The 22,831-nt window shown below is 35.8% G+C and overlaps 2 protein-coding genes across 4 annotated transcripts; one reads left to right on the top strand and one right to left on the bottom strand.

Annotated features, from left to right (window-relative positions):
- Nucleotides 1–1,262: 1,262 nt before the first annotated feature.
- Nucleotides 1,263–4,291, bottom strand: LOC110778269 (F-box/kelch-repeat protein At3g61590). Of its 3 annotated transcripts, none has more exons than XM_021982841.2 (2): nucleotides 4,128–4,291; nucleotides 1,263–2,856 (listed from the first exon to the last, which is right to left on the bottom strand). In XM_021982841.2, exon 2 carries the CDS (start codon nucleotides 2,846–2,848, stop codon nucleotides 1,610–1,612), a length of 1,239 nt encoding a protein of 412 aa, XP_021838533.1. In that variant the 5' UTR covers nucleotides 2,849–2,856; nucleotides 4,128–4,291; the 3' UTR covers nucleotides 1,263–1,609. The 3 variants fall into 3 exon arrangements, with proteins under 3 accessions (XP_021838533.1, XP_021838539.1, XP_056689844.1); XM_021982847.2 differs by having other exon boundaries at nucleotides 1,263–2,875; nucleotides 4,128–4,282; XM_056833866.1 differs by having other exon boundaries at nucleotides 1,263–2,911; nucleotides 4,128–4,264.
- A 3,035-nt stretch (nucleotides 4,292–7,326) lies between these two features.
- LOC110778258 (uncharacterized) lies at nucleotides 7,327–22,809 on the top strand. The gene is made up of 20 exons (XM_021982834.2): nucleotides 7,327–7,784; nucleotides 7,867–7,901; nucleotides 8,873–8,994; nucleotides 10,187–10,276; nucleotides 10,787–10,906; nucleotides 10,982–11,065; nucleotides 14,238–14,315; nucleotides 15,817–15,942; nucleotides 16,115–16,204; nucleotides 16,506–16,541; nucleotides 16,628–16,683; nucleotides 18,230–18,377; nucleotides 19,790–20,231; nucleotides 20,323–20,414; nucleotides 20,523–21,060; nucleotides 21,414–21,549; nucleotides 21,689–21,730; nucleotides 21,964–22,129; nucleotides 22,230–22,313; nucleotides 22,397–22,809. The coding sequence occupies exons 1-20, from the start codon at nucleotides 7,477–7,479 to the stop codon at nucleotides 22,520–22,522; spliced, it is 2,919 nt and encodes a 972-aa protein (XP_021838526.1). The 5' UTR covers nucleotides 7,327–7,476; the 3' UTR covers nucleotides 22,523–22,809.
- The last annotated feature ends 22 nt before the right edge of the window (nucleotides 22,810–22,831 follow it).

Genomic DNA, 22,831 nt, shown 5'->3' with positions numbered 1-22,831 from the left:
AAATAATTAAAATGTATAGGTTAATTATCACACCCGAGTTTGACCCGTCCTTGAGAGTGACCCGATCTGAATTCTATTTGATCTGATTATTATCCGATCCAAACTAAGACACGAACCCGAAAATAACTGTGTTGCAAACCGACTTAAACCCGACTCGATAAGACCCGAACCCGAAATTATCTGCTACAAACCGACTTAAACCCGACCCGATAAGACCTGAACCCGAAATCAAACCTGACCGAAATGTAACCCGATCCGAACCCGACCTGAACCCGGGATAGGAAAAAACCAGATATGACCCGACCTGAAATCGACCCGACCGAACCCGAACTCAACCCGAATGAAATATTGACCCGACACGACCCGACCTGATCATGACCCGAGACCCGAGATGACCCGACCCAAACCCGACCCGATGACCTATTTTGACAGCTCTAGCTCCATCTAAACAAATAAACAATCAAATTCACAACGTCCATATTTGGATGAGGCGTTATAAAAGGCATTATTGAAATAGTTCATTTCCCTTGCACTAGCTGACTAGCACTAGCTCCATCCCACCTAACCAATGTAGACGGTGGAGTATTAAATTTCTTTTAATAAAGCATACCATATCAAAAAAATCCCTAATCATTGTGTTATGTGAACTTAATCATGGCATTTGTTTTTAGTTGTATTACCGACATTGGGAAGTGTCACCAAAGTTTTCTTTTCATATTTTTTATTTTTTATTTTGAGTATTTTTCTTTTTCTCACGGCTTCGGTACATGGTTGATGCAAATGAGGGGCTGATAAAAGGTTAAGGTAGGGAGTAGGTTTTAAGTGGCTAAGCTACCTGTAAGTACAGAACTCATGGAGACATGGACAAGGTTAATGAAACTCTGTATTCCATTGTAAAGCACTTATCTTTAAAATACTAGAAATAATGAGAACATCCACAAAAGACTATCCTTATTTTCTAAATCAGTAACAAACTACGGTCAGGCACTTTCCTGTACAAGAATTAAGTGTGTTGAAAGAAACTGCCTTCATGGCCTATGTCTTTCACTACTAAAATGCTTGCATAATGAGAAGGTAAGAGGAAGAATTGATTGAGCAGATTTACCACAGCAAGATAACGCTGCAATCCCTCGAAATTATCTGTCCATTGCTAAGGAATGGTATTCAAACACTAGATAAGAGATACCTGCATGCTGCACATTGTTAACCCTGCGAATTTTGATACAAATTTTTTCATTAATGGGCCGCTAACACAGAGCAGAGAAATGCATGGAGGAAAATGACCTCTAAGTATTCCAGATTTTCATCTGGAATTTACATTAGGATAATTGAATCAACATTCTAATCATTCAAAATTTGATTCCAGAAAGTATTTTATGTCTTACTGAAGAAAGAGAAGACAATGAGGCAAAAGCCGAGAACACACTTGCCTATATAACTAGAAAACAGGAAACAAGCATAAGCTGAATAAGGGATGTACCATCGCAAGAAAACTGCCTGCACTCACCATGGAGAATAAATGAAGGTTATACCGCCTGCTTGTTAGTGGATGATAAACTTTTGCATATTGATGGAATAGAACACTGCAGAAATTTAGCATATGCCCAAATCACGGAGAAATATCAAAGCGGGGTTCAAAACAAATTCCAGAAAACAACTGGAGAGGAAACTTCTTGGTGGCAGGGCATTTGTGTGACCACCTCCATTCTTTTGAATTCATGTCAAACATTAGAAGAGCAGTTGATCCATAACCCTGAATGTATATTAGATTGCCCAAACCACTACTGGCAAACACATCGTCAAACTCCCCAAATCCTTGGAAGAATTTGTTTGGCATACGAGAAACCTCTTCCCATTCCCTTCCTTTCAGAATCCAAATACCAATACCCTTAATTACGCCAGACCGTTTCTCAATCCCTCCCACCATAACAAGCGCCTCTTCAAAGTTAATCAACCGCATGCATGTTACATGACAAGGTGCTGAAATCACACACTCATTCACGTCAACGTTAAAACACCCGGAAGCAAGATCATAAGCCAGCACACCATTGCGAGGACGTATAACACCCATTGTTGTCCTTGTTAAATAAACCACAAAATAAAGAATCCCATCACAAATCACACTATCCACTCCACCTCTCCAAGCATGTAAATTAACATCAACAGGACATTCCCATGTTTTCTTTTCGGAACTATAAACATCAATTGCGAGATCCCAATCTACCGGTTCTCCAGGAGCTTGTTTAGATCTCACGATTGTCACTGTATAATTCTTTGATGATTTATCCAATGAGATTGCAAGGGCACAGTAATCAGAAACTTCTGGACCTTGAGGTTCTGCAAGCTTTCGACAATGTTTCGTGATTGGATTACAAACATATAGTTTTCTCCTCGAGTCGTTATCCATAAAGCACACTAAACCAGAAGATGAAACGATGTTCCAACTAGGCATCTCAACATAAGGGATTTCAAATTTGTACCACTTCAAAAGCATGGGGTCATAAACATGCCCGTGCGGATCATTGTCGCTGGTAAACATGAAGTACCAAGGGTTTTGAGTTGAAGTGCTTGGAAGATTCTGTATAAATCTTGCAGACTGCAACATATCGTTCCATTTTTTACATACACAACCCGCTTTAATAATAGTTGAAACTGGGAGATGTCTAAGAACTCGCTCTAAAATGTCGTCTGGGAGAATGGAGTTAATACAGACACCATCTTGTTCTTCATCATTGATATAAGTTATTTTTAACAAAGGGTCAAACACATCGGGTTCACTTGTATTGTCTTCTGTACTGGTCGTCAAGCATCCACAATCATGATCCCCCCAGGATGGTTCTAGCTCCATGAGCCAAACTGCAAATTGCAAAGGACTCTAAAAATTGGTGAGGAGAAAAGTTGCAAAAGGAAACTACGGCATCACAAGAAACAATGAATTATCAAAGAATAGATGACTGATTGGGATATCATTTGGAGAACACGGTAGCATTCATGGGAACTTGTCAAAAATAAACAATTTGTGAATAGGACATTACGTAAGTGACCAGTGTTACCTAATTCTCTAATCACCCCATGAACCGTGAACCAAATAAACGAATTACAACATGAAAATGGTACAATTTTGGTCTAATTTAGCAAATGAGGTAGCGAATTGCGTACCCTTACCCAGTCTCATATTAGCGAATCAGGTAACAGTGTAAGTGACCAATCAAAATACTTAAAGATGCAAACTATAAAAAGTCCCCAGAACTCCAGAAGAATATTTGAGACATATCTTCTAAAAGAAATGAAAGAACTTCCAATGGCTTCTGAAGTGGTTAAAATTGGTGCAAAGTGGCAGAATCAAGATTACAAGAATGACAATGACTATGTAACAAATAAGAGTTTCTAACATAAATGTTCACAACAACGGTAAATAAAACGAAATTATCGCTATCGAAAGCAAAACCTCATTCGAAAAACTTCAAAGATCTGAAACTAACATCCTCCTAAACTAAGAGTTAACTCAATTCACAGACCCCTGAGTGAATTGTGTTCTAGAATTCAACAGGAATTCATTGGCACCATCCAAATTCCAAAGTTAAAACCGCATACCCCAATTCTACCAGTGCAACTTAACCTAATACATACAAAGTACTATGTATGAAGTATATATCCCGAATTTGCCCTACCTGCCAAATCCCGTCCACTCAAACCATCCACAATTTGCAAATAATTTCCTTAGAATTCAATCGAATAAATTCAATGAACACCTTTTATTGCACAAAAACATAATTTCAGTACACAACAATTGCAAACTTCTTATCAATTCAATAACATAACAAACTAATTCGGCTCCAAAAACCACATTATTATTATGAAATCAGACATGCAACTCAATAATTAAAGAACCAAATTCACAACAATCAACTCAATTTATGGTCTAAACATATTAGACAACGAATTAAAAAAAAAGTGTTCTTAATTAGCACCAATTTTACAGGCAAAAGGGGGGAACAAAATGGATTTCGGTATGTTATAGATGATTTTAATTATAAAACTAAAAAACAAAAAAACAGAACTTTCTGGGGAAAAGGGCGTCAAATTATCATTAAAACACAAGAGCTGAGCGGAATAGAATTGCTTACCAGTTACCAATTGATCGGAGACGGGATTAGGTGATTTAGACGGAGGAGGTGGAGGTGGAGGTGGAGGCGGCGGCTACAATTGAGGAATGAAATACCACCTCAACCATCCATCGTTTTGAGAGTATATGGACAATGAAGAATCTATATGGAGTTGTTTCTTTATTTTTTAAATGTGCCCTTTCACTTTCAGAAAGTTAGGTACATACTGACACTGTACTATACCTACTGTAATCTGTACAATGTGTCCCATCAGTTTGGTTTGGTCGTTTGGATATGGAAAAAAGATTTTACCAAAATAATGGTGTTCAGGTGGTTACCGGGTCGGGCCAAGTTAGCTAGGTTTGACCGTTGGAGGCTGTTTTGGTTTATGGGTTGGGTTAGACTTTGCATGGATGGATGTCCGAAGTTGATCTTGACTTGAGTTGCGTCGTGGTTTTTGTGGATTGTGCAATGTTAGGTTGGGTGTTCACGGGTTAGAAAGGGGTTTAATCATTTTTTTTATTTTATTTTTTGAAAAATGGGTATTTGACCGGAGTTATAAAATGTATTTTGTGAATTTGTTGCTGTCGAGAGCAATAATTGAAGGTGTTGTCTGACCTCTTTTACAAGTGTTTTTTATAACCTTAGTAAATATTTTTCAAAAGGTCTGCATTCACAAAGTGTATAATAAATTATTGTGCACCAACATACGGAGTAACTTTTACCCTTTTTTCTCTAACATTTACTCAGCTTTCTCTAACTTTTATTTTATTAAAAAAAAGTTAATAGATAAACATTTTAAAATGTTAAATCATTAATTTTATACATTATTAGTGATTTTGAAGAAATATTTTTTATTAAAATAAAAAAAATTATTACTAAAAGGAGATAATTTTTACATATATAAGGGTAACTTTTAAGCATTTTATGTCAGCTTTAAGTTCGGTGTACAATATTTATCTTACAACCCATGTAAATAAGAATTTGTGAATATTTTTTACACATAAACAAACTCATTGCAGCTAGCCAAAGGAATAAAACAAAAAAACTAATGTTTTCCCTCCATGCAATTAGTAGTACCCAAATCAATGTCGATAATTCCATCACCAGTAGCTCTCGAATTATAAGGTAACTCTATAACACAGTAATTTCACCAATTAGTAGGGCTCAAAATTTTGTGAAAGGATGAAGATGTACCTGAATGGCCTCATTATACTCTTACAACTAATAATCAAAGACTGAGGAATCATGTGACGAGTTCAAATCACATCAACTCGCAAAGAGAAATGGAGAACCAATAGGGTGCAACTATCAATATCATCATCTTTTCTACGAACGAAATATATTTACCAAAAATATCTTAGTCATTGTATGACAAGCAACTAATCCATCTATTACAATATATTATACTAGTACTAAAACAAACACTAGGAGTGACAAGTGTCACTTTCTGATGTAAAAATTTAATTTTCCCGCCAAAACTTCCTAAAAAATCTCTTTATTTATTATTTTTATTTTTATCCTTTTTTTATTAACGGTTTATACATGAAAAATATACTCCCTCCGTCCCTTAATACTCGCACCGTTTTCCTTTTCGGGTCGTCCCTTAATACTTGCACCGCTTCTATAAATGGAAAATTTTATCAATATTATATTATTTCTCACACTTACCTACTACCCCACCTACACCCCTATTCTTTACAAAAAATTATTTAAAAATTCACATCCTCCACTCACCACTCCCCATCCCTTACACATTTCCCACTAACAATATTAAAAAAATACTCCACTATCAACTAACACAATTAAATTAATAAGTCAATTCAAATGTCTTAAACTCCGCACCGGTCAAACCGGTGCGAGTATTAAGGGACGAAGGGAGTATTTGTTTGTAGATAATGGAAATCATATATGCCACATAATAACAATTTGCTAAAAATTATTTTTGCCAATATTTTAGTCAAATCATTATTTTAGTAATGAAAAATGTATTACTCAATCTTTTGATCAAATCAGCATATTAGTATGTCGAATACTTTGGTCAAATGAGTGTATCACTCATATAAAATGTGTACTACGTAGTAGAACGAAAATTACATACTATGTATGATAATTAAATGAGTGTGTTCAAGATTTATTAATTATACAATAACTTTGGGGAGAGAATGAGTGCCTTAGATGTCATTTGATCGAGCCATATCAACAGCAAAATGTTTGAGTGACTCAAGTGTAAGGTTCAATAATGTCCTTCGTATTATCTAATTAAAAAAATAAAATAAAATCAAACAACTTAGACACCATTCGGCATCATTGCCAGTTTTCTGTTTTGTTTTTTTGATTTTCAAAAAAGACATATGCATTAGGTTGAATTATGAACTTAAAACTTTGCATACCTATAATAATCAACTCATATTGATTTTTAAAATCGGGCAACAAAAAATTAAAAACTACTCCCTCCATATTTATTTAAGAGATACACTTGACCGACACGGGTATTAAGAAGAAGAATTGAATGAAATAAAATAATAAAACAAGTGTGGTTGGGGTAGATATTTTAATAAGTAAAACAAGTGGGGACCATGTCATTTTAGAGGGGTGTGGGTGGAGTGTAGTTCTGAAATTATTTGTTTAATAGGGTGGTGAGATATAGGATATATTAGATAGATTATTTAATTAGATGGTTGGGTTGATAAGTTACTAAAAATGAGAAGTGTATCTCCTAAATAAATACGGACGGAAAGACAAGTGTATCTCTTAAATAAATACGGAGTGAGTGCTTTTTATGATTTTCATTTTTTCATTTTTAATTTTTAATTTTCAGAAAAATAAAAAACAAAAAATAATAACAAATGAGGCCTTAATAATCAAAACTCTAATCTCTTAGAGCAACTTCAATGATGAGCTACAAGATGTTGTGGCTAAGTTTGCCACATCAAATTTCTAACTACAATCGATTAAAACTACTAATTTTCACATTGGTAGGCTACAATGCTACTTGTAGCCCCTATAACATTTAATTTAAATAATTTATTTATTTGAATTATATATTTTTTGAGCTTACGTAACCCAAAATAACTACAACAGATTTTAACAACTGCTTAGGTCATTGTTGTAACAATGGTCTCATTATTTTTTGTGAGCAAGTCGTTTTTGAACCATTGGTGTTGCTATTAGCAGACACTCTCAAGTCTCAACACGCGTGCCTATAACTAGTCTACATAGAAAATTGCCCACTCTTTGAAAAAACATCAGCATTCAGTCGTCGTTTAAAATCTTCAAAACTAGACGAACTCCATTGATGTTTGCAGCCTGAGTTTTCCCGGAGTTTCCCAACTCGATGCTTCCTACTAGAAATTGATTACCCACAAAAATGGCGCGGAAAACGCGATCCAAAGCAACCAAGTTACAATTAGTATGGCCATTCTTCTTCATACTCTTCATCCATTGCCTCGCAATCTTCCTCTTCACTCGAGGGTTTCTTCTCACTCGCACTGAACTCCCTCATTTCAGCAATTGCTCTGATGTTTCTCACTCTCCTTGCTTCGATTCTTCATCAATCGATTCGTCTACGTCTCCGTCGTCGTTTTCGTCCTCGGCTCCTGCTCAAGAGAGTAATGCGACTTGCTGGACTAAACCGGCCGTCGACCGCCTCGTCATTATCGTATTCGATGCCTTGAGGTAATTACGGCGAATTGATTTCAATTGTATTGGATTTAGCTGTGATTTTGTCAATTTTTGAGGTTATTTTTGGTTTTTTCAGGTTTGATTTTGTTGCGCCGAGTAGCTTTTTTCCAGGTTAGTAGTTTCTGATTGTAATTATTTCTCAGTTGTGGAAATGACGTTTGTTTAATCGTTGTTTTGATCATTATTCACTAATCAGTAATGTATGAAGGACTTTAGGTCTATATTTTGTTAATTTGGTTAATTTGTTTGAATTTCTTTGGCCTGGCATTTGTTCATATGTTATAACCTTCCATTTCTTTCAATATGGGAATTTTTTTTGTTTGCTTGAAGTACTTTTGCAAATCCTTACACTGGAACTTTTGTGTTATTTCATTATTTGTGTTTAATTTATTTCGAGTTTGTCTGGGAAACTTGTTTAGACCTGAGAGAAGCTGTAAAAATACTCTTTCTGTCCAAAATAGTAGTAATATTTACCATTTTTGGGCACTTGATTAAGTTTTCGTATTACATAAACAAACAATAAATCATAAGACATAATTCTCAATTTCTCATAATGCCCGAAAATCCCCAAAACATAACTTTGTTACTCAGTTCCAAAGAAGTTGGTGCCAAATTGGATTGGCAAGAAGCTTATATATCGTCTCATTTATGGTCGTGTAACTTTTATAACATGCCACGTGGCCCACGACCGTTGCATTGGCTTAAGGTATTGTTGTTTTGGAAACTTGAAATGCAACGGCGGTTCTTGTGTATAGTTCCACTTGGATATGTAAAGTTTAATTGTGTTCAAATTATTAATCACTATCATTGTACGCAGCTAGGGGAATTTGTTGTGACTATTATTTGTTGTTGGAGGAAGTATAAGATTTACTTTGGTGGGGATCTTGTATTTCTCGGTCTTGCTGTTTTTTATCCTTGTGAAATTTAACAACATAAAGAATGTACAATTGTACAGAGTATACAATTGTGATTGTTCTACGAGCTGTTGTTCTCTAGCTAATTCATCTTTAACATTTTGATTCAGTTATGGATAGTCTTGTGTACTCTACTAATTACTAAATGATAGCTACATCTTGTTGCAGAGAAGAAACCATGGATGGACAAGTTAAAAGCAATACAAAAGCTGGCAGCTGAGGCGGGGTCATCAGCCAGGATTTTCAAAGCCATCGCTGATCCACCTACAACTAGTTTACAACGTTTGAAGGTGAAGATAATAGCATCTTTTATTGTTGATTATTGTATGCTGTCTCTTTAATGGCACTTCATGATTAATTTATTGGCTTCCCTTCTACTCACTCCATCCCTCGTTTTTTTCACACTTAGAGTTGTCATGGAAACTAGGAATAGTAAATAAAGTAGAATGAAAAAATGGAGTGGATAGAGAGAGAGAAAAAGTAAGCAAATGTGTTGGAATGGAGAGAGAAAGAGGGTTGACGTGGTGGAGAGAGGAGTTATCTCTTACTCAAAAATAGAATTGTAAATAAAATTTGTCATAGTAAAAACGGGAACTATGCTGAAATGTTCCTGCCATAGGAAGAAGGCTTCTGTTGGAATTTTATCGAATGTCACAAGAAAGTTGTCAGACTTGTCATTACAAAACAATGGTTTATGTTTGGATTTTGCCAGATGTCCTTACTTGAATTGAATGACGGTAAAAATATGGCAATACTATTTTAGTTATTTTTTACTGAAACCATACCCTTCTACGATTTTAATGGCAATGACTATTTTTTTTTATTAAAGCTGAAATGCTGAATGATAAACGTGAAGGGATGGAGAAAGATATCCTCCCTTTATGAGCTTCTTTCAGCAATAGGTTCTTTTTTAATTTCAAGATTTACAGCTTGCATATGCAGGATTGAAAACAGATGTGTTTGTTGATGGCTGACTATTTGACTTTATTCACTCTTCTTTGACATAATTTTACTGCAATCTGGCTGCATTTATTGCTTCTTCTGCTCCATTGCGGACTCAGTCTACTTGTACAGAGTCACTTCTCCATTGCAAACTCAGTCTACTTGTACAGAGTCACTTTTATAGTGTACCTATTTGATTTCGAGTTTCCAAATGTAGAATAGCTGTTGACTTATAACAGAAGGATATGGGATGGAAGTTGTTATGTATTTTACGTTCTGTTTGCAATAATGTTTTTGCTTCTGGTAAATTTGGTATTAAACAGAGTTGACCTGGCATGCTTTTGCTTAGATTTTATTGTGGTTTTTCAAGGATGTTTATCTTATAAAAAATCTAGTGGAACACATGTGTGCTATCATATGGTCTTTTTGTAGGAATGCATCGCCTTGGAATTGATATCTACTCTATTCAAATTATTGAATTTTATTTCTTTCATTAGGAATTTTAGCTTACCGCCATTTTGGTTCTTTGCTTTTATCTAGGGCTTGACAACTGGCGGATTACCAACTTTCATAGATGTGGGAAATAGTTTTGGTGCTCCTGCGATCGTTGAGGATAACTTTATTCACCAGGTTTTGTTTTCTATTTTTCTATTTAGTTTCATCTTTGTATTTAGTATTTATCTTTTATGTGGTTAGCCTAGTTTTTCATTAGAAGTAGTTTCACGTAACCCACCCGAGGTATGAAGGGGGAAAGGCGAATTACAATACTTCTCTCTTGCTTTTTATTTTTTATTGTCCCTCTCCCCCCCCTCCTGTTTATTTCTCTGGTGTATAGTTTTAGATTGTAACTAAAATTAGTTGAGTTGATAAGACTGTAGCCTTCCATCACCAATACCCAAGCTCAGATTTTGGTGTCATATTCTTCAAGTTAGGGTCATCTTACTAATGATAGGCGATTAGGCTTAGGTTGGTCTTGTTATCACTTATCAATATCCCTAGACACCAATTGTGCTTGACCTTTTATGATGGGGAGCCTAGTAGCTAGCTCTTCTTTACTTACTCTCACATTAAGAAGTTACAAAACATATAGGTTCGCTTTATTTTATCCTTACCATTCATTTCTCTGTGGACTTGATGCAGTTAGTGGAAAATGGAAAGCGAGTTGTAATGATGGGCGATGATACATGGTTGCAACTGTTTCCTCACCATTTTGAGAAATCCTTCCCCTATCCTTCCTTCAATGTTAAAGATCTGGATACGGTATGTCTTGCTTAATTTATTATATCATGCAAGTTTGTAATTGGGCGGCCACTAACTTTTATTAACACTAATTAGGTTGACAATGGGTGTATCGAGCACCTGATACCATCACTTCATGATGGGAATTGGGATGTGCTGATTGCACACTTCCTTGGAGTGGTAAGTTGTCCCTTATTCTACAAATTAAAGTTTACTTTAATATGTTATCTTGGGTCATGTGAATATTATTAAGAAGATAATCTGTATGATCAATCCCTGTGTAGAGGAGTCTACAGTTTTCTAGTTGTCTTTTTTTCTTCGTATTCTTTTTTATGTAATTAGGACTTACATCCTATTACGGTCTTCGTGGATATATGCTAATTTGTTGAAGGTTATTCTACTGCAGCTCAGACATTTGACATTTGTTCATACTTCCACCGTTCCTTAATGTTCTACTCTCATTTTTCGCGGTCTCCACTGCACATTTTGTTCCATTAGTATCTCAGATTATGTAATAGTAAAAATTATGAAAATTTGATATTTCAAATATACACGTTTTGACGAATCTAACAAGATCCTAAATGATAATATTTTTTCTTAGGCATAAAATATGGAATTTTTTTGTTAATTTTGACTCATGGATGGTAAGTGAGTAGAACATTAAGGAACCAAGGGAGTATATCATATTGGTTTGCAGAAAGGAGTTTAACTTAGTCAGTTAGGCATTTTCACAGATGACACTGAGCCAGTTCTGATTTTGAACAGAGAAAAATTTTGTCTTTAATTTGGTTCAAGAAATGGTGCAGACTCCTGAACCAGAAAATGATGGATGCCAAGAGAGGTATTCCCGAAAGGGTTTGAAGTGAGGACCAGCCAAAAATCATTTGGAGCTTTTGTAATTTGGTAACTAAGGTTCTGTAGACATAGAGAAGGTTTGTTCAATGGTAATACCCGTCTGTTGAAGATAAAGTTGGATAGGTCACAAAAAGAGAGGAGCAGGGTTGGGGGTAGAGAATGGGAGGTAGAACATGAGAATACCCTTCAATCATTAAGGAACGTCTGTGGTAAGCCAGGATTCAAATATTGACTTCAGAGGCCTTTTTGTACTGACAGATGAGAATGGAACTTATTCCGGAACTTAGGCATGCTTGGATGGATTGTGCACTTGTGCAGTCAGGTGCTGTTTCTGTTAGAGGCGTTAGATGATTCAGACATTTTGTATTCGTAAAAAATTTCAGAGTGAAGACAGGATTTCACAGGGAACAAATAATTAATGACTATCTGTGCAAATTTCACACTTATGGTTGGCAAAAAGAAGAGTTTTCAGAAGACGCTTGTCTCAAGTTCAACTTTTTTTACTTGCCTCTTATAGAGAGTAGTTTAAGGAATATGCTGAAATTTGGGCATAGAGGGAAACAAAATTCCATGTTGTTCATTCAGTTATTTTGTGGAGGATGGAAGGGTGATTAGATAGAAGGACGGAAGGGCGGGTAAGGAGAAGATGTTATGTTAAGTGGAGGATGGAAGGGTGATTAGATAGAAGATTGCATTTTTTTTATAAGGAAACCCCTTAAAGGAGCTCCATATGGATGAGAATGACAGCTATCTAATGTTGGAAAATCTGCTATTGGATCTTATATCTAGTGGGCATCTATGGTGGACGTAGAGGAAGAAGGTTAGGACATTGATGAGGTAAATATAAGGCTTTAGGGAAAGGCTTTTCTTCAAAAAGCATAGAGATGTAATATCTAATGACATGAGGGATTTTATGGGCTATGATGTGCAGTTGAGCATTTCCTTTTTTTTTTTTTTTTTTTTTTTTTTTTTTTTTTTTCCGGGTTTCTGATGGAGTTAAAGCTTGTGTTTGGTTGTATATTTTGGGTTCGTGAAGGTGGGCACTAGGTCGATTCCCCGTTAAGGCGTGTGTAGCCTTTCTTTTGTTTTCATTCATAAGCCTTTTGTTATCCACAGGTGGCAATGAAACACACTAGTTATTTTATTTATTTACTGCAGTTTTGACCCTTTGAAAATGAAGAGTACTTTGCTGCATCGCAAATTATATTATGACTCGATTATCTTGGAAGGATGTTGTACAATTCTGAAACTATGGCACTTGATGCTATATTACTCTGACTCTTAAAGTCAATTTTCGTACAAAGTACACCTTTCAAATTACAAATTTGGATATCTGGGTATTTATGGGAAATACAAACTGCAATTTAGTAACACTACATTGATCTTTCTGAAATTACAGGAGTCAATCACTCCAATCCTTGATCCACACACGAGTAATATGTACAAACATCTGATGTTTTTCCTGCATTTCAGATTAATTGAAACGGACAATTGATCATATTGCGGATGGTGCTTATGTTTAAAATTCTTGTCTCTTTCTTCTAGAAGGTTTTGACGCGGTGTAAATGTGTAATGGTTGGGGTTTTCTTTATGGGAAACGCTGATGTAAGGGGCTTGTGATTCTTACAGGCGGACTGGGTAATCAAGGAATGTTCTTAGGGATATGATGTATTATTGCCATAAGGAAACTATATAGAAACTAGAAGTAGGATCTAAAAATGTTGAGAAAAGTACTTGCTGCGAATCTGCTATCCTCAATGAAAACTTGGGGAAGAATGATGCATATTAAGTTATTAACTGCATGACAGAACAATTGCTTTAATATATAATCATTATACTGCCTTCTACAATTGCAGAATCTTTACTTGATTAAGTGACCTGAAAAGATCCTTTTGGAACAAGTCTCTCGTAGATTGATACTCCGTATTAGATAATGGATATAGTACTTATTGCAAGGCTGAGTTATAAGCTATTTTAAGATTTAAGATGTTAATGAGTTTTTCTTTTTTCTTTTTGTTTTTACAACAATAAATTTTTGTTGAATTTTCTCTGATACTAGTTAAAGAACTTCAGTTGCCAATCATCTTCAAACACAAAAATATAGTTTCTAACAGAAGAGGAAACTTGGCTGCACGATGTGAGATCGTCAGAAGTTTGACAATCTCTGCCCTTTTCCATGTAAAAAGGGCATCTTGCCTTTCTAAATATGTTCAGGCTAAGATATCATCCAGGGAGCATCTCTTTGAAGATACCATCCTCCCTTTTTCTCTGTTCTGGATTAATCTATAAGCTCATGTGCATACCTATTGTAATTCTATACTTAAGGTAGGGTGAGGTATGGACTTACCTTTTTCCACGTTGGAAGGTTATACAAAAGTTTTATACTATTGTCAATTTGTCATCCTGGAGTTTCAGTCTTTCCCTGTATGGGGTCTAGTTCCTTACTTATATGTATCACCAATGCAACATATGAATTTTGGAGCTTTATCTGTATCAGGATCATGCTGGGCATATTTTTGGGGTCAATACGATGCCTATGATACAGAAGTTGGAGCAGTATAACAGTATAGTGGAGGTCAGTTTAGTACTCCCCCCCCCCCCCCCTCTCAAATCAAACCAGTTTGTTACGTTATGACAGCATAAAGAGACTGTTTTGCAATACATTAACTGTTGTACGAGATATCTACGTTCAGAGAAATGTAATGTGATAGACTGAGAGATGTGCAATTGTTTGTTTAGCTTCCTAATTTTGGGTTACTGTGAATATTTTTCTTAAAATATTCAGTTTCATTCTAACATATGAACAGTGAAAAAAGCTTTTTTAGTTTCTTGCTTTGCGAAAGCATGCAATTCAATGAAGCTTTATGGGTGAGGAAGCCACTTGCAATTTAACTCAACGGACGGAGATTCAATTGTTCCTTGGTCTCTTGATGACTGAAATTTATGTCACTCTGACCATCTTGTATTTCTTACTTTCTATATCATTCCCTTACCCCCTCCCCTAATCTCCTATTTCCTTTCCTTTTGCTTGTTTTTTCTAGCTTAGCCCATTCCCCTCTTTCATGTTTTTGGTGCTATATTTCCCTCAAAAATCAAAGTTTATTTCCCCCCCTCTTTTCTTTCGTTTTACATCGTGTTACTTGCCTTGCTTCTTTTCTTTTATGCTAGTTCCAAAACATCACAAGTTTATATAGCACAAAAACAAAAAAAGAATTGAAGGTTTGAGTGTGATGATAAAAATGGGTGCGGAAGATAACAAAGTTCTGATAATTTAATTATCATTATAATTAAATCATAACAAATCCAATCATTTGATCATTAAAGCTAACAAAAGAAAGATTGCTAAAGAAGAGATAACATAAAAAGTTTACATGATTTTTCATTATATCTTCAGAAACTTCCACAAGAGCATTAGTTGTTATCTTTGGATGGTTTGAATAGTCAAAGTTTGCAAGATGGGTTTGGTATGGCTTTTAAGGTTAAAATTATATGTGATTGACGAGGATTGTGATCGCATAATCTATTCTTTGATGATGCCTTAATGTGAGTTGCAAGGGGAATTTTAGGCTGAGATTCCTTTCATGCCGTTTATCCTTTCCTTCATGTTTCAATTAATTGATCCTATAATCTATTTTAGGTGCTCAATAATGGTTCAAAGAAGATAATGAAACGCTTCATTCCCCTCCGTAATACCCTATTAGCTCGATCCATGTTTAGTTGGTGTCTAATCCCTGTTTCCCTAGCACTTGTCTTTATTTAGTTATCCTTAATCATCTTAGTGGATTTAGTTAATTAATCAAGTAGCACACTTTCCAAATCCATATTTCCTTTCAAATTAGCTTGTTATAGTTCATGAATTCGGCGTCTGGTAAGTCATTCTCTGTGGATTTCGCTCTTATCACTTTACTTGATTTAATGGTTAGTTAGGTGGTTTAGGGATAGTTCACCAACAACCAATGTGTCTTTCATCATTGCTCTTATAATGAAGCTCCTTTGAATTTTTAGTGAGTCTTGTTTAAGGCTTCTTGAGTTCTTTCCCCCCTAACCCCCTTGATTTTCTGTGCTTTTTCTCTTAGGAAGTTGTTGAAGCATTAACGAGCCAATCTGAACCAGGTGGCCTCCATGAGAATACACTTTTGGTTGTGATGGGTGATCATGGCCAAACACTGAATGGCGACCATGGTGGTGGAAGCCCAGAGGAGGTGTGAATCATGGGATACGATCAATTTGTTTTCAGCACTGAAATATAGTGTGTTTATTTCACAATAAGAAATGATATTCATTCCCCAGTAGAAACTGGAATTTGCTTAATATGGAGTTTGTTTATGTAGCTAATCAAAATGTTGTATAGCTAATATGCATAATATCATGCAGGTTGAAACATCAATCTTCGCCATGAGTTTCAAGAATGCCACATTTTCATTGCCACCTGAGCTTGATTCAGTTTCTTGTGGATTAAATGCGGTATTTTGTTTCTTCATTATGCACTTACCTGTTTGTCGAGTTTAAGCTTCATGAGATGGGAAATAAAAGAAAGAAAAAAAGAAAGAGAATGGCAATATTACATGACCGGTGTTGTGTCCATCTCTGCAGTACATCTTAAGTTTTGCTTATTATCTTTGTAATTGCTTTTTCTTAACTGGCGGTTATACGACTTCTTCATGCTGTTCGGACAGAGGTTTGTGGGTGTCCAAGGGGGGTGGGGTGTTGCTGTTAGTGTAGGAAGTTTGTTGGAAAAAAAACTAAGTGCAGTTTAAATTTTCAGGATGCAAAGCCTCTATGCGTTGGCACTGTTGAGCAGGTTAGTGTGCATTACTGAAAGTCATATAATGTCCTTTACCATGTAATTATAATTTTTTGAGCGCTTAGTTGATTTACTATTTGCAGCTTGATTTTGCAGTAACTATGTCGGCAATGCTCGGTGTACCTTTTCCGTTCGGAAGGTGCAGTATTAATCTCCTCTCAGCTTCTTCTCTATAGTGCATCTTCTTACCACTTGCTGTCTATATTGATGGTCTTTTGTGTGACACATGATGTAGACAAAAATCATTATGATTTTAGTCAAACTAAGGCCCTATTTGGTTCAATATTAGTAAAGGAAGGGAAGAGAAGAGAAAGGAAGGGAAGAGAAAGGAAGAGAAAGGAAAGGAAATAAAATATATTTTCCCATGTTTGGTACGATAAATGAAAATGATAGGAATCCCATGGTTGGTACAACATTAGTAAAGGAAGGGAAGGGAAGGGAAGGAAAGAAAAAACGTGAGTTTAAGATTTAATATTTTATTTGACAGACTTAATTTTTTCTTTCCTTCCAAATTCCTCCAATTTTGGGAGGAAAGGAAAGTAAAACTTTTATACAGGGAGCTTTCCTTCCAATTCCCTTTATTTCCTTCCACTTCCCATATAATTTCTTGAACCAAATATAAGAAACGTTATTTTTCCTTTCCTTTCTTTTCTTTTCCATCCAATTTCTCCCAACCAAATAAAGCCTAAAGGAGAAATCTATATTCTATAATTAAAGAAGGATTGGCTTTGGTAAAGTCTAAAATAAGAGCAAATAAATGACTATCTTTACGGGGCGCTACTGAGATTTCATATTAGTCTTTGAAATGGACAGAATTTTATGTTCTGTTGCAGTCCACATGCATAAATATCTATTGATTGCAGGATTTGTATCATATTTGTCTTTCTAATTCTCTGTGTTGTGTGGTTTCATCTATCTTGATGAGGACTGTGTCCAACGTTCTTTGTTAAGGGCTTAGATTTTCTAGTAACTTTGGAAAACAGTTAAAGTAGATGAACTTATTGAGCAAGAAATTAAAAGGAAAGGTGGAGAACCAACCAAAATTTATATCCTTTCAGGGACTCCTTGGAAAGTTGGAATGATGAAAAAATTAGGGAGCACAACAAGTTATACTTGTACCTTTCCAAAATATCTCTAAAATGCGAATCCATGTTTTCTTCTCCTCTTCTGGATTCATGGCATGCTGATATGATAGAAGCTGCATATAGATGAACATTGTTGAAAGTCACTAGAATATCTTAGCATGGAACACTTGATGCAGGGCTATTTTTTCATTTGAATACCTAAATCCTGACTTGATGTATGATTATGATTGCGTGAACATGGTTTTGTCCATCCTGCTAGTTTAGCTTATTTTCGCCTTCTATGTAGCTGATGAGCTGATGCAAGAGAGAGTTAAGGTTTAGTAGCTCCAAATATATTTGATTATACTATCAGTGTAACTGATCGTTTTCTGTAGTTTAACCATATATAATATATGTCTGTCTGACTGAAAATTTAAGTTTTATGAGAGGTATCATTTATTTTTCGTCATCATAATAGTAGTCAGCAATCAGAATGCATAAATTTTAAGTTTGTGATAGGTGCTTGTTTATTGCTATGTTATGACCTTATAGGCACTTTCCGCATTATTCTTCTATTGACTTTGATCTGATTGCTTTTCCTCTGATTGGATCCCTCTCCAGTATCGGGCGCGTAAATCCACAATTGTATTCTCTAGGTGCTGGTGATTTTCTTTCTCAAGGTATTCAGGTGGAAGGTCATGAGAATGACTCAAACATAATGAGATGGATGCAACCTTATGTTAATGCTCTTTGCGTCAATGCTTGGCAGGTAGATGGTTTCTATCTGATTCCCTTCTATGCCAATTTCTTTTTCCACGTGCTTTTTGTGAAATTGTATTTGGAGTTGGTGGTTTAACTGAAATTTGACTAATGTCTTCGCTCTGTTGACATATGGTGAGAGGGTGTTTGTGTCAATTCCATCTAAAACTTAGTTTAAAATTTGTTGGTCATATAAATTGGATAGACAAGGCAAGATTGTCTCAACAATCATTTCCGGTGGATGCTCATTATACTACTGGCAGTGAAACAGACTCAAAACCGAAGAGGGTGGCTATAGTGGCAACCTAGGTTTTGATTGCAGTAGAGTGGTGTCACTGATATATGTATAGGTATCTAGGGATCTTTTTTTCCAAGGGTATGGTAAGCCTTTCTCAAGGGTGGGGTAATAAATGAGTTCATCTATTTCAACATTGTAAAAGTAAGAAAATGTAAAGAAGGTAAGGATGTTGACAAAAATGAAAGGAAACCTGGATTACACTATTAAATGCCTATTACCAAAGGTTGAGAGTCTAGTGCAGATCAAATATGCTTATGTTTTTTTTAAAAGCCTCTACATCAAGAAGACAAGAAATAGAATGGGGAAGAAAACATTTTTTTAGAACTCTATCTACACATTGCATGCATACACTATCTGTCATATGGAGTATCATAAATAAACAGAGGTAACAGCTCTAACAAGTCATACGCATGTTGGTGTTCTACACTATTACCTGTGCCACAAAGTCTGGAAAGAGATGTTGGCTATATGACTGCTTATATATCCTTTTTGGAGGGTTGAGGAGATACTTTTCCAAAGGGCCATTTTGTCTACGTGGTTAGGAGAACTTGCGTAAAGTTATACAAATAGGCTGAAAGAATATGTTTGCCCAAAGGAGAATTGGATATGAGCAGTTATATTCTGGAAGTTGAATGCTGATTATGAGGTCCATGGAATTGAGAGGAATGGTCATCCTAAAAGCTTTTTGTTTCCCCTAGATTCTGTGTTTTGACCACTTATCCTTCTTTTGGTGTGTTGTTTCTCGTCTCTTTGAACTAACTTCTCCTATCTATGATAGAAACCTAGATTACTGTAGCAAGATTGAAGCATCTATTTTGTGAAGTATAATAAAAACGTGGTTTCCCAATACCCTTAGGTTTGTTTAGTGCATGGTAACTAAAATTTGTTATTATCAATTTTCCTTGTGTGTTGTCTTCTTCGTAAGCGTGATGCCATAATTGTGCCATGAATTAATACGAAGTACTTGAATGTACTATATTCATTTCTCTTAGTTGGAAGAGAAATTTTGCACAGTCCTCTAGGCTTTGGGAATTTGCTTGATCATGTGTTTCAATGCTTCATATTGCCCATCTTTTTCCATTTTCCTTTAGATCCTGGAATGAAATGCCTTTTTACTTATGTAGGTGAAGAGATATATTGATGTGTACTCAGCTTCATCTGTCATTGGATTCCCTTCTGAGGATTTGTTGCATGTGGCAGAGATGTATTCTGTAGCACAGGAGAACTGGATGCATGTTGTGAAAGGTTCACTGTCCCACATGAATGAAAGTTGTCCTTCATCATTCTCTGCGATTAAGAAGCAGATTGACATGTATGCACAATTTCTTGACAGTGTTATTGGGCTTGCTCGCTCCAAATGGACGGAGTTTAATCTGAAGCTCATGGTGGTTGGCTTGAGCATTATCTTTCTTTCACTTCTTGTACAAGTAGTGGCTATCAAGAGAGTGGACACGTTTTATGAGTCTTCTCTGTCTACTAGATGTCCTCAGGCTTCTGTTGGTTTAGTTTTTTCAATGTTCGCAGTCATCATAAGAGCGAGCAGTTTCCTTTCAAATAGTTTTATATGTAAGTTCCAATCCTTATTTTCTGTGATTTGTTGCAGCAGATTATCTTGAATTCTTGACATAGATGTAGTTTACTTCATTGTGTTATTCAGTGGAAGAAGGGAAAGTTGCCTTATTTTTCTTGGGTACATCTGTCATCTTCGAGTTGCGCAATTCATTTAAGAAGGCAAATATGCTATTAGAAGTAAGTCAATTTCTTGTTGTTGACTTGTGACTTGGTTGTTCTTCTCATTTTCATTTGAAATAGGCAAGTTCCTTGGATGCTGATTCTTCTTGTTTCATTTATTTGCAGACAGCTTCATTATTACTGTTGGTCACTGCACTCAGATTTATAATGGAATCTGGGCTATCAAAGCAGGCTACTAACTTGTCTAGTATATCATCAATTCTTGGGATTGCGCGTGATCATCCGTTTTGGATCTATCTATCTTCAATTGTGTCTATGCTGGCTCTGTTTTCGTTAGCATATCTGTTGCTCAAATACATTCGCAGTAACTCTTGTCAGAGGGTCCAAAAGTATGTTATTTCAGGAAGCATCTTGTGTTATGCACTGATTGCATCACACTGGATCCTGGATAGTGAACTTCTAAATCTTTCTGTCACACTTCAATATATTGGAAGAAGTCACATTCCTCGGGTAATATATGCTGTTGGGATCGTCCAACTGGTGGTTTTAGTTATAAATCAGTTGTTGATTAGAAAGAGGACCCTGTATCATCAAAATGACCTTGCTAGTAGGACAATTGCTATGTTAAGTGCATGGAGCTCTGCAATCATACTGCTGTCTGGGAAACAAGGATCTGTTGTTGCTTTAACAACTGTTGGCGCAGGTGCTTATGCCATGTCCTTATGTAGCCTTTAGCAAAGTCAAACCTGTCAAATTTAGCAAAGCCTTTAGCAAGTCGTTTTTTGTATTAGGATTTCAGATAAATAGTTAAAATATCTAGAAAAGGGATAGGACATTGCATTGATATTACAAGTAACCTTTAATTTTATATTGATACCATATGGTAGACTTCTGGCGTAGCACTGATATTGTTAAATTACTCAGTTTTGGATTGAAAGGGATCGCTTAAAGTGCTTAATATTTTGAATTAGAGGAGAATACTCTGATTTAACATAGTCGTTCATCATAATAATTTTCTAATTCCTTTTTATTTTTCTTTGTTCTGCCTCTTTCCAGCATATTGCATCTTCAGATTGGAGAACTTGTGGCAAGCTGCTACAGATGGCACTTCGAGCAATATTTCTTTCTATTCTCTTCCTACAACTCAGTGGAGCCTTCTTGCAGTTGTTCTCTTTTTCTGCAGTGGTCACTGGTAAGGATATGAAGGCTTGTTGAGATGGCTTTATTTTAAGAGTCTACTCAAGCTAAATAGAAATCACAATAAGCTGTATGCTTTTTTGGTACTTGTACCCAATATGAGAAAACTTACTGCTGTGTTAAATTTCATACAGGTGTGCGTTTGATGGCCTTCGATATGGTGCAGCATTTGTAGGGTAAGTAGACTTCTGAACTCTGCGCTGTGTTGCAACTTGCAAACATATTATTAAAACTGGCATGCATAATTGCACAGAGAAGAGAAGGAGATGGGACTGAGCCAACTATCTCATGCATGTGATGCTCAAGAGTCTGGGGGAATTAAGATTACATGCATATTTCCCTATACAGAAAACCTGATCATTAATCAAGCAAATTTACAAGATTGCTCTGCTTTTAATTGCATTTGCAGGTTTGATGAGTTCAAGCTTGTGAGACAAGCAATTCTTCTAGCTATTGACACATTTGGTTTTTCTCACCTCCTGCCAATATTTGGTCTTCCCCTTCTGGTTTCTCAAAGACATTCGATTAATCAGAAAAAGGAAACCAAACTCTCCTTATCAGCGCAATTATCTCAGGTTAGTTGAACCATTTGCAAAGTATAGTTATACACCCTAATCTCATGGAATCAGATTTGCAGTTTTTGTCGGTTGCTGATCAATTATTTCATATGGTCAGATATATTTGATATATGGATTTATCGTCACCAGTTCAGTTGCCTGTATGGTGCTATGTGTTACAATACAAAGACGGCATTTGATGGTAATGATGACACATTTTTTTCAGTAATCCTATCTGCATTTGTTGTGACTTGTTAAAACTAAGAAGTAACAACTTCCTTGCAGGTATGGGGATTGTTTGCTCCAAAATATGTTTTTGATGTGGTGGGACTTATCCTCACAGATTTCCTTATTTGTTTGGGAGCGCTGTACTATATAGACCCTGTAGAAGATGACTCCAAGCAGAACTGAGTTTCTTGAAAATGTCTGGGAACTCTGTCATGCGAGGCAAGTCGCCGTGATCATTTTCTGACTATCTTGTTCATTCTTTTCACACTTGTAGATTAGTTACTGATACAGGCATTAGGTTTATAAATTAGCACCAGAGATAATGATTATCTTAAAAACTATGGCTGTGATCCATATTTAAGCTGTTACAATTGCTATGTTGCTAAAAATAATATTGGAGTATTTTGTATTTGTTGTTTGGGAAAGAGATGGCAATGTTGGCAGTATGCTTTTCAAGGGCCTGATTACAATTTTCATGTTGCCTTGTTTTGT

The sequence above is a fragment of the Spinacia oleracea genome, chromosome 6, assembly GCF_020520425.1.
Source record: "Spinacia oleracea cultivar Varoflay chromosome 6, BTI_SOV_V1, whole genome shotgun sequence".
NCBI classification, from domain to species: Eukaryota; Viridiplantae; Streptophyta; class Magnoliopsida; order Caryophyllales; family Amaranthaceae; genus Spinacia; species Spinacia oleracea.
Note: the sequence above shows the minus strand (reverse complement) of the source record. Positions and strands in the feature narration are given on the sequence as shown.

Bases quoted from the DNA above. Each gene is read 5' to 3' on its own strand.
- LOC110778269 (XM_021982841.2), bottom strand. From the start codon at position 2,848: ATGGAGCTAGAACCATCCTGGGGGGATCATGATTGTGGATGCTTGACG.
- LOC110778258 (XM_021982834.2), top strand. From the start codon at position 7,477: ATGGCGCGGAAAACGCGATCCAAAGCAACCAAGTTACAATTAGTATGG. The intron at 7,902-8,872 runs GTTAGTAGTTTC...ATCTTGTTGCAG, and splicing joins GCCGAGTAGCTTTTTTCCAG to AGAAGAAACCATGGATGGAC. The intron at 16,205-16,505 runs GTATTTTGTTTC...TTAAATTTTCAG, and splicing joins TTTCTTGTGGATTAAATGCG to GATGCAAAGCCTCTATGCGT.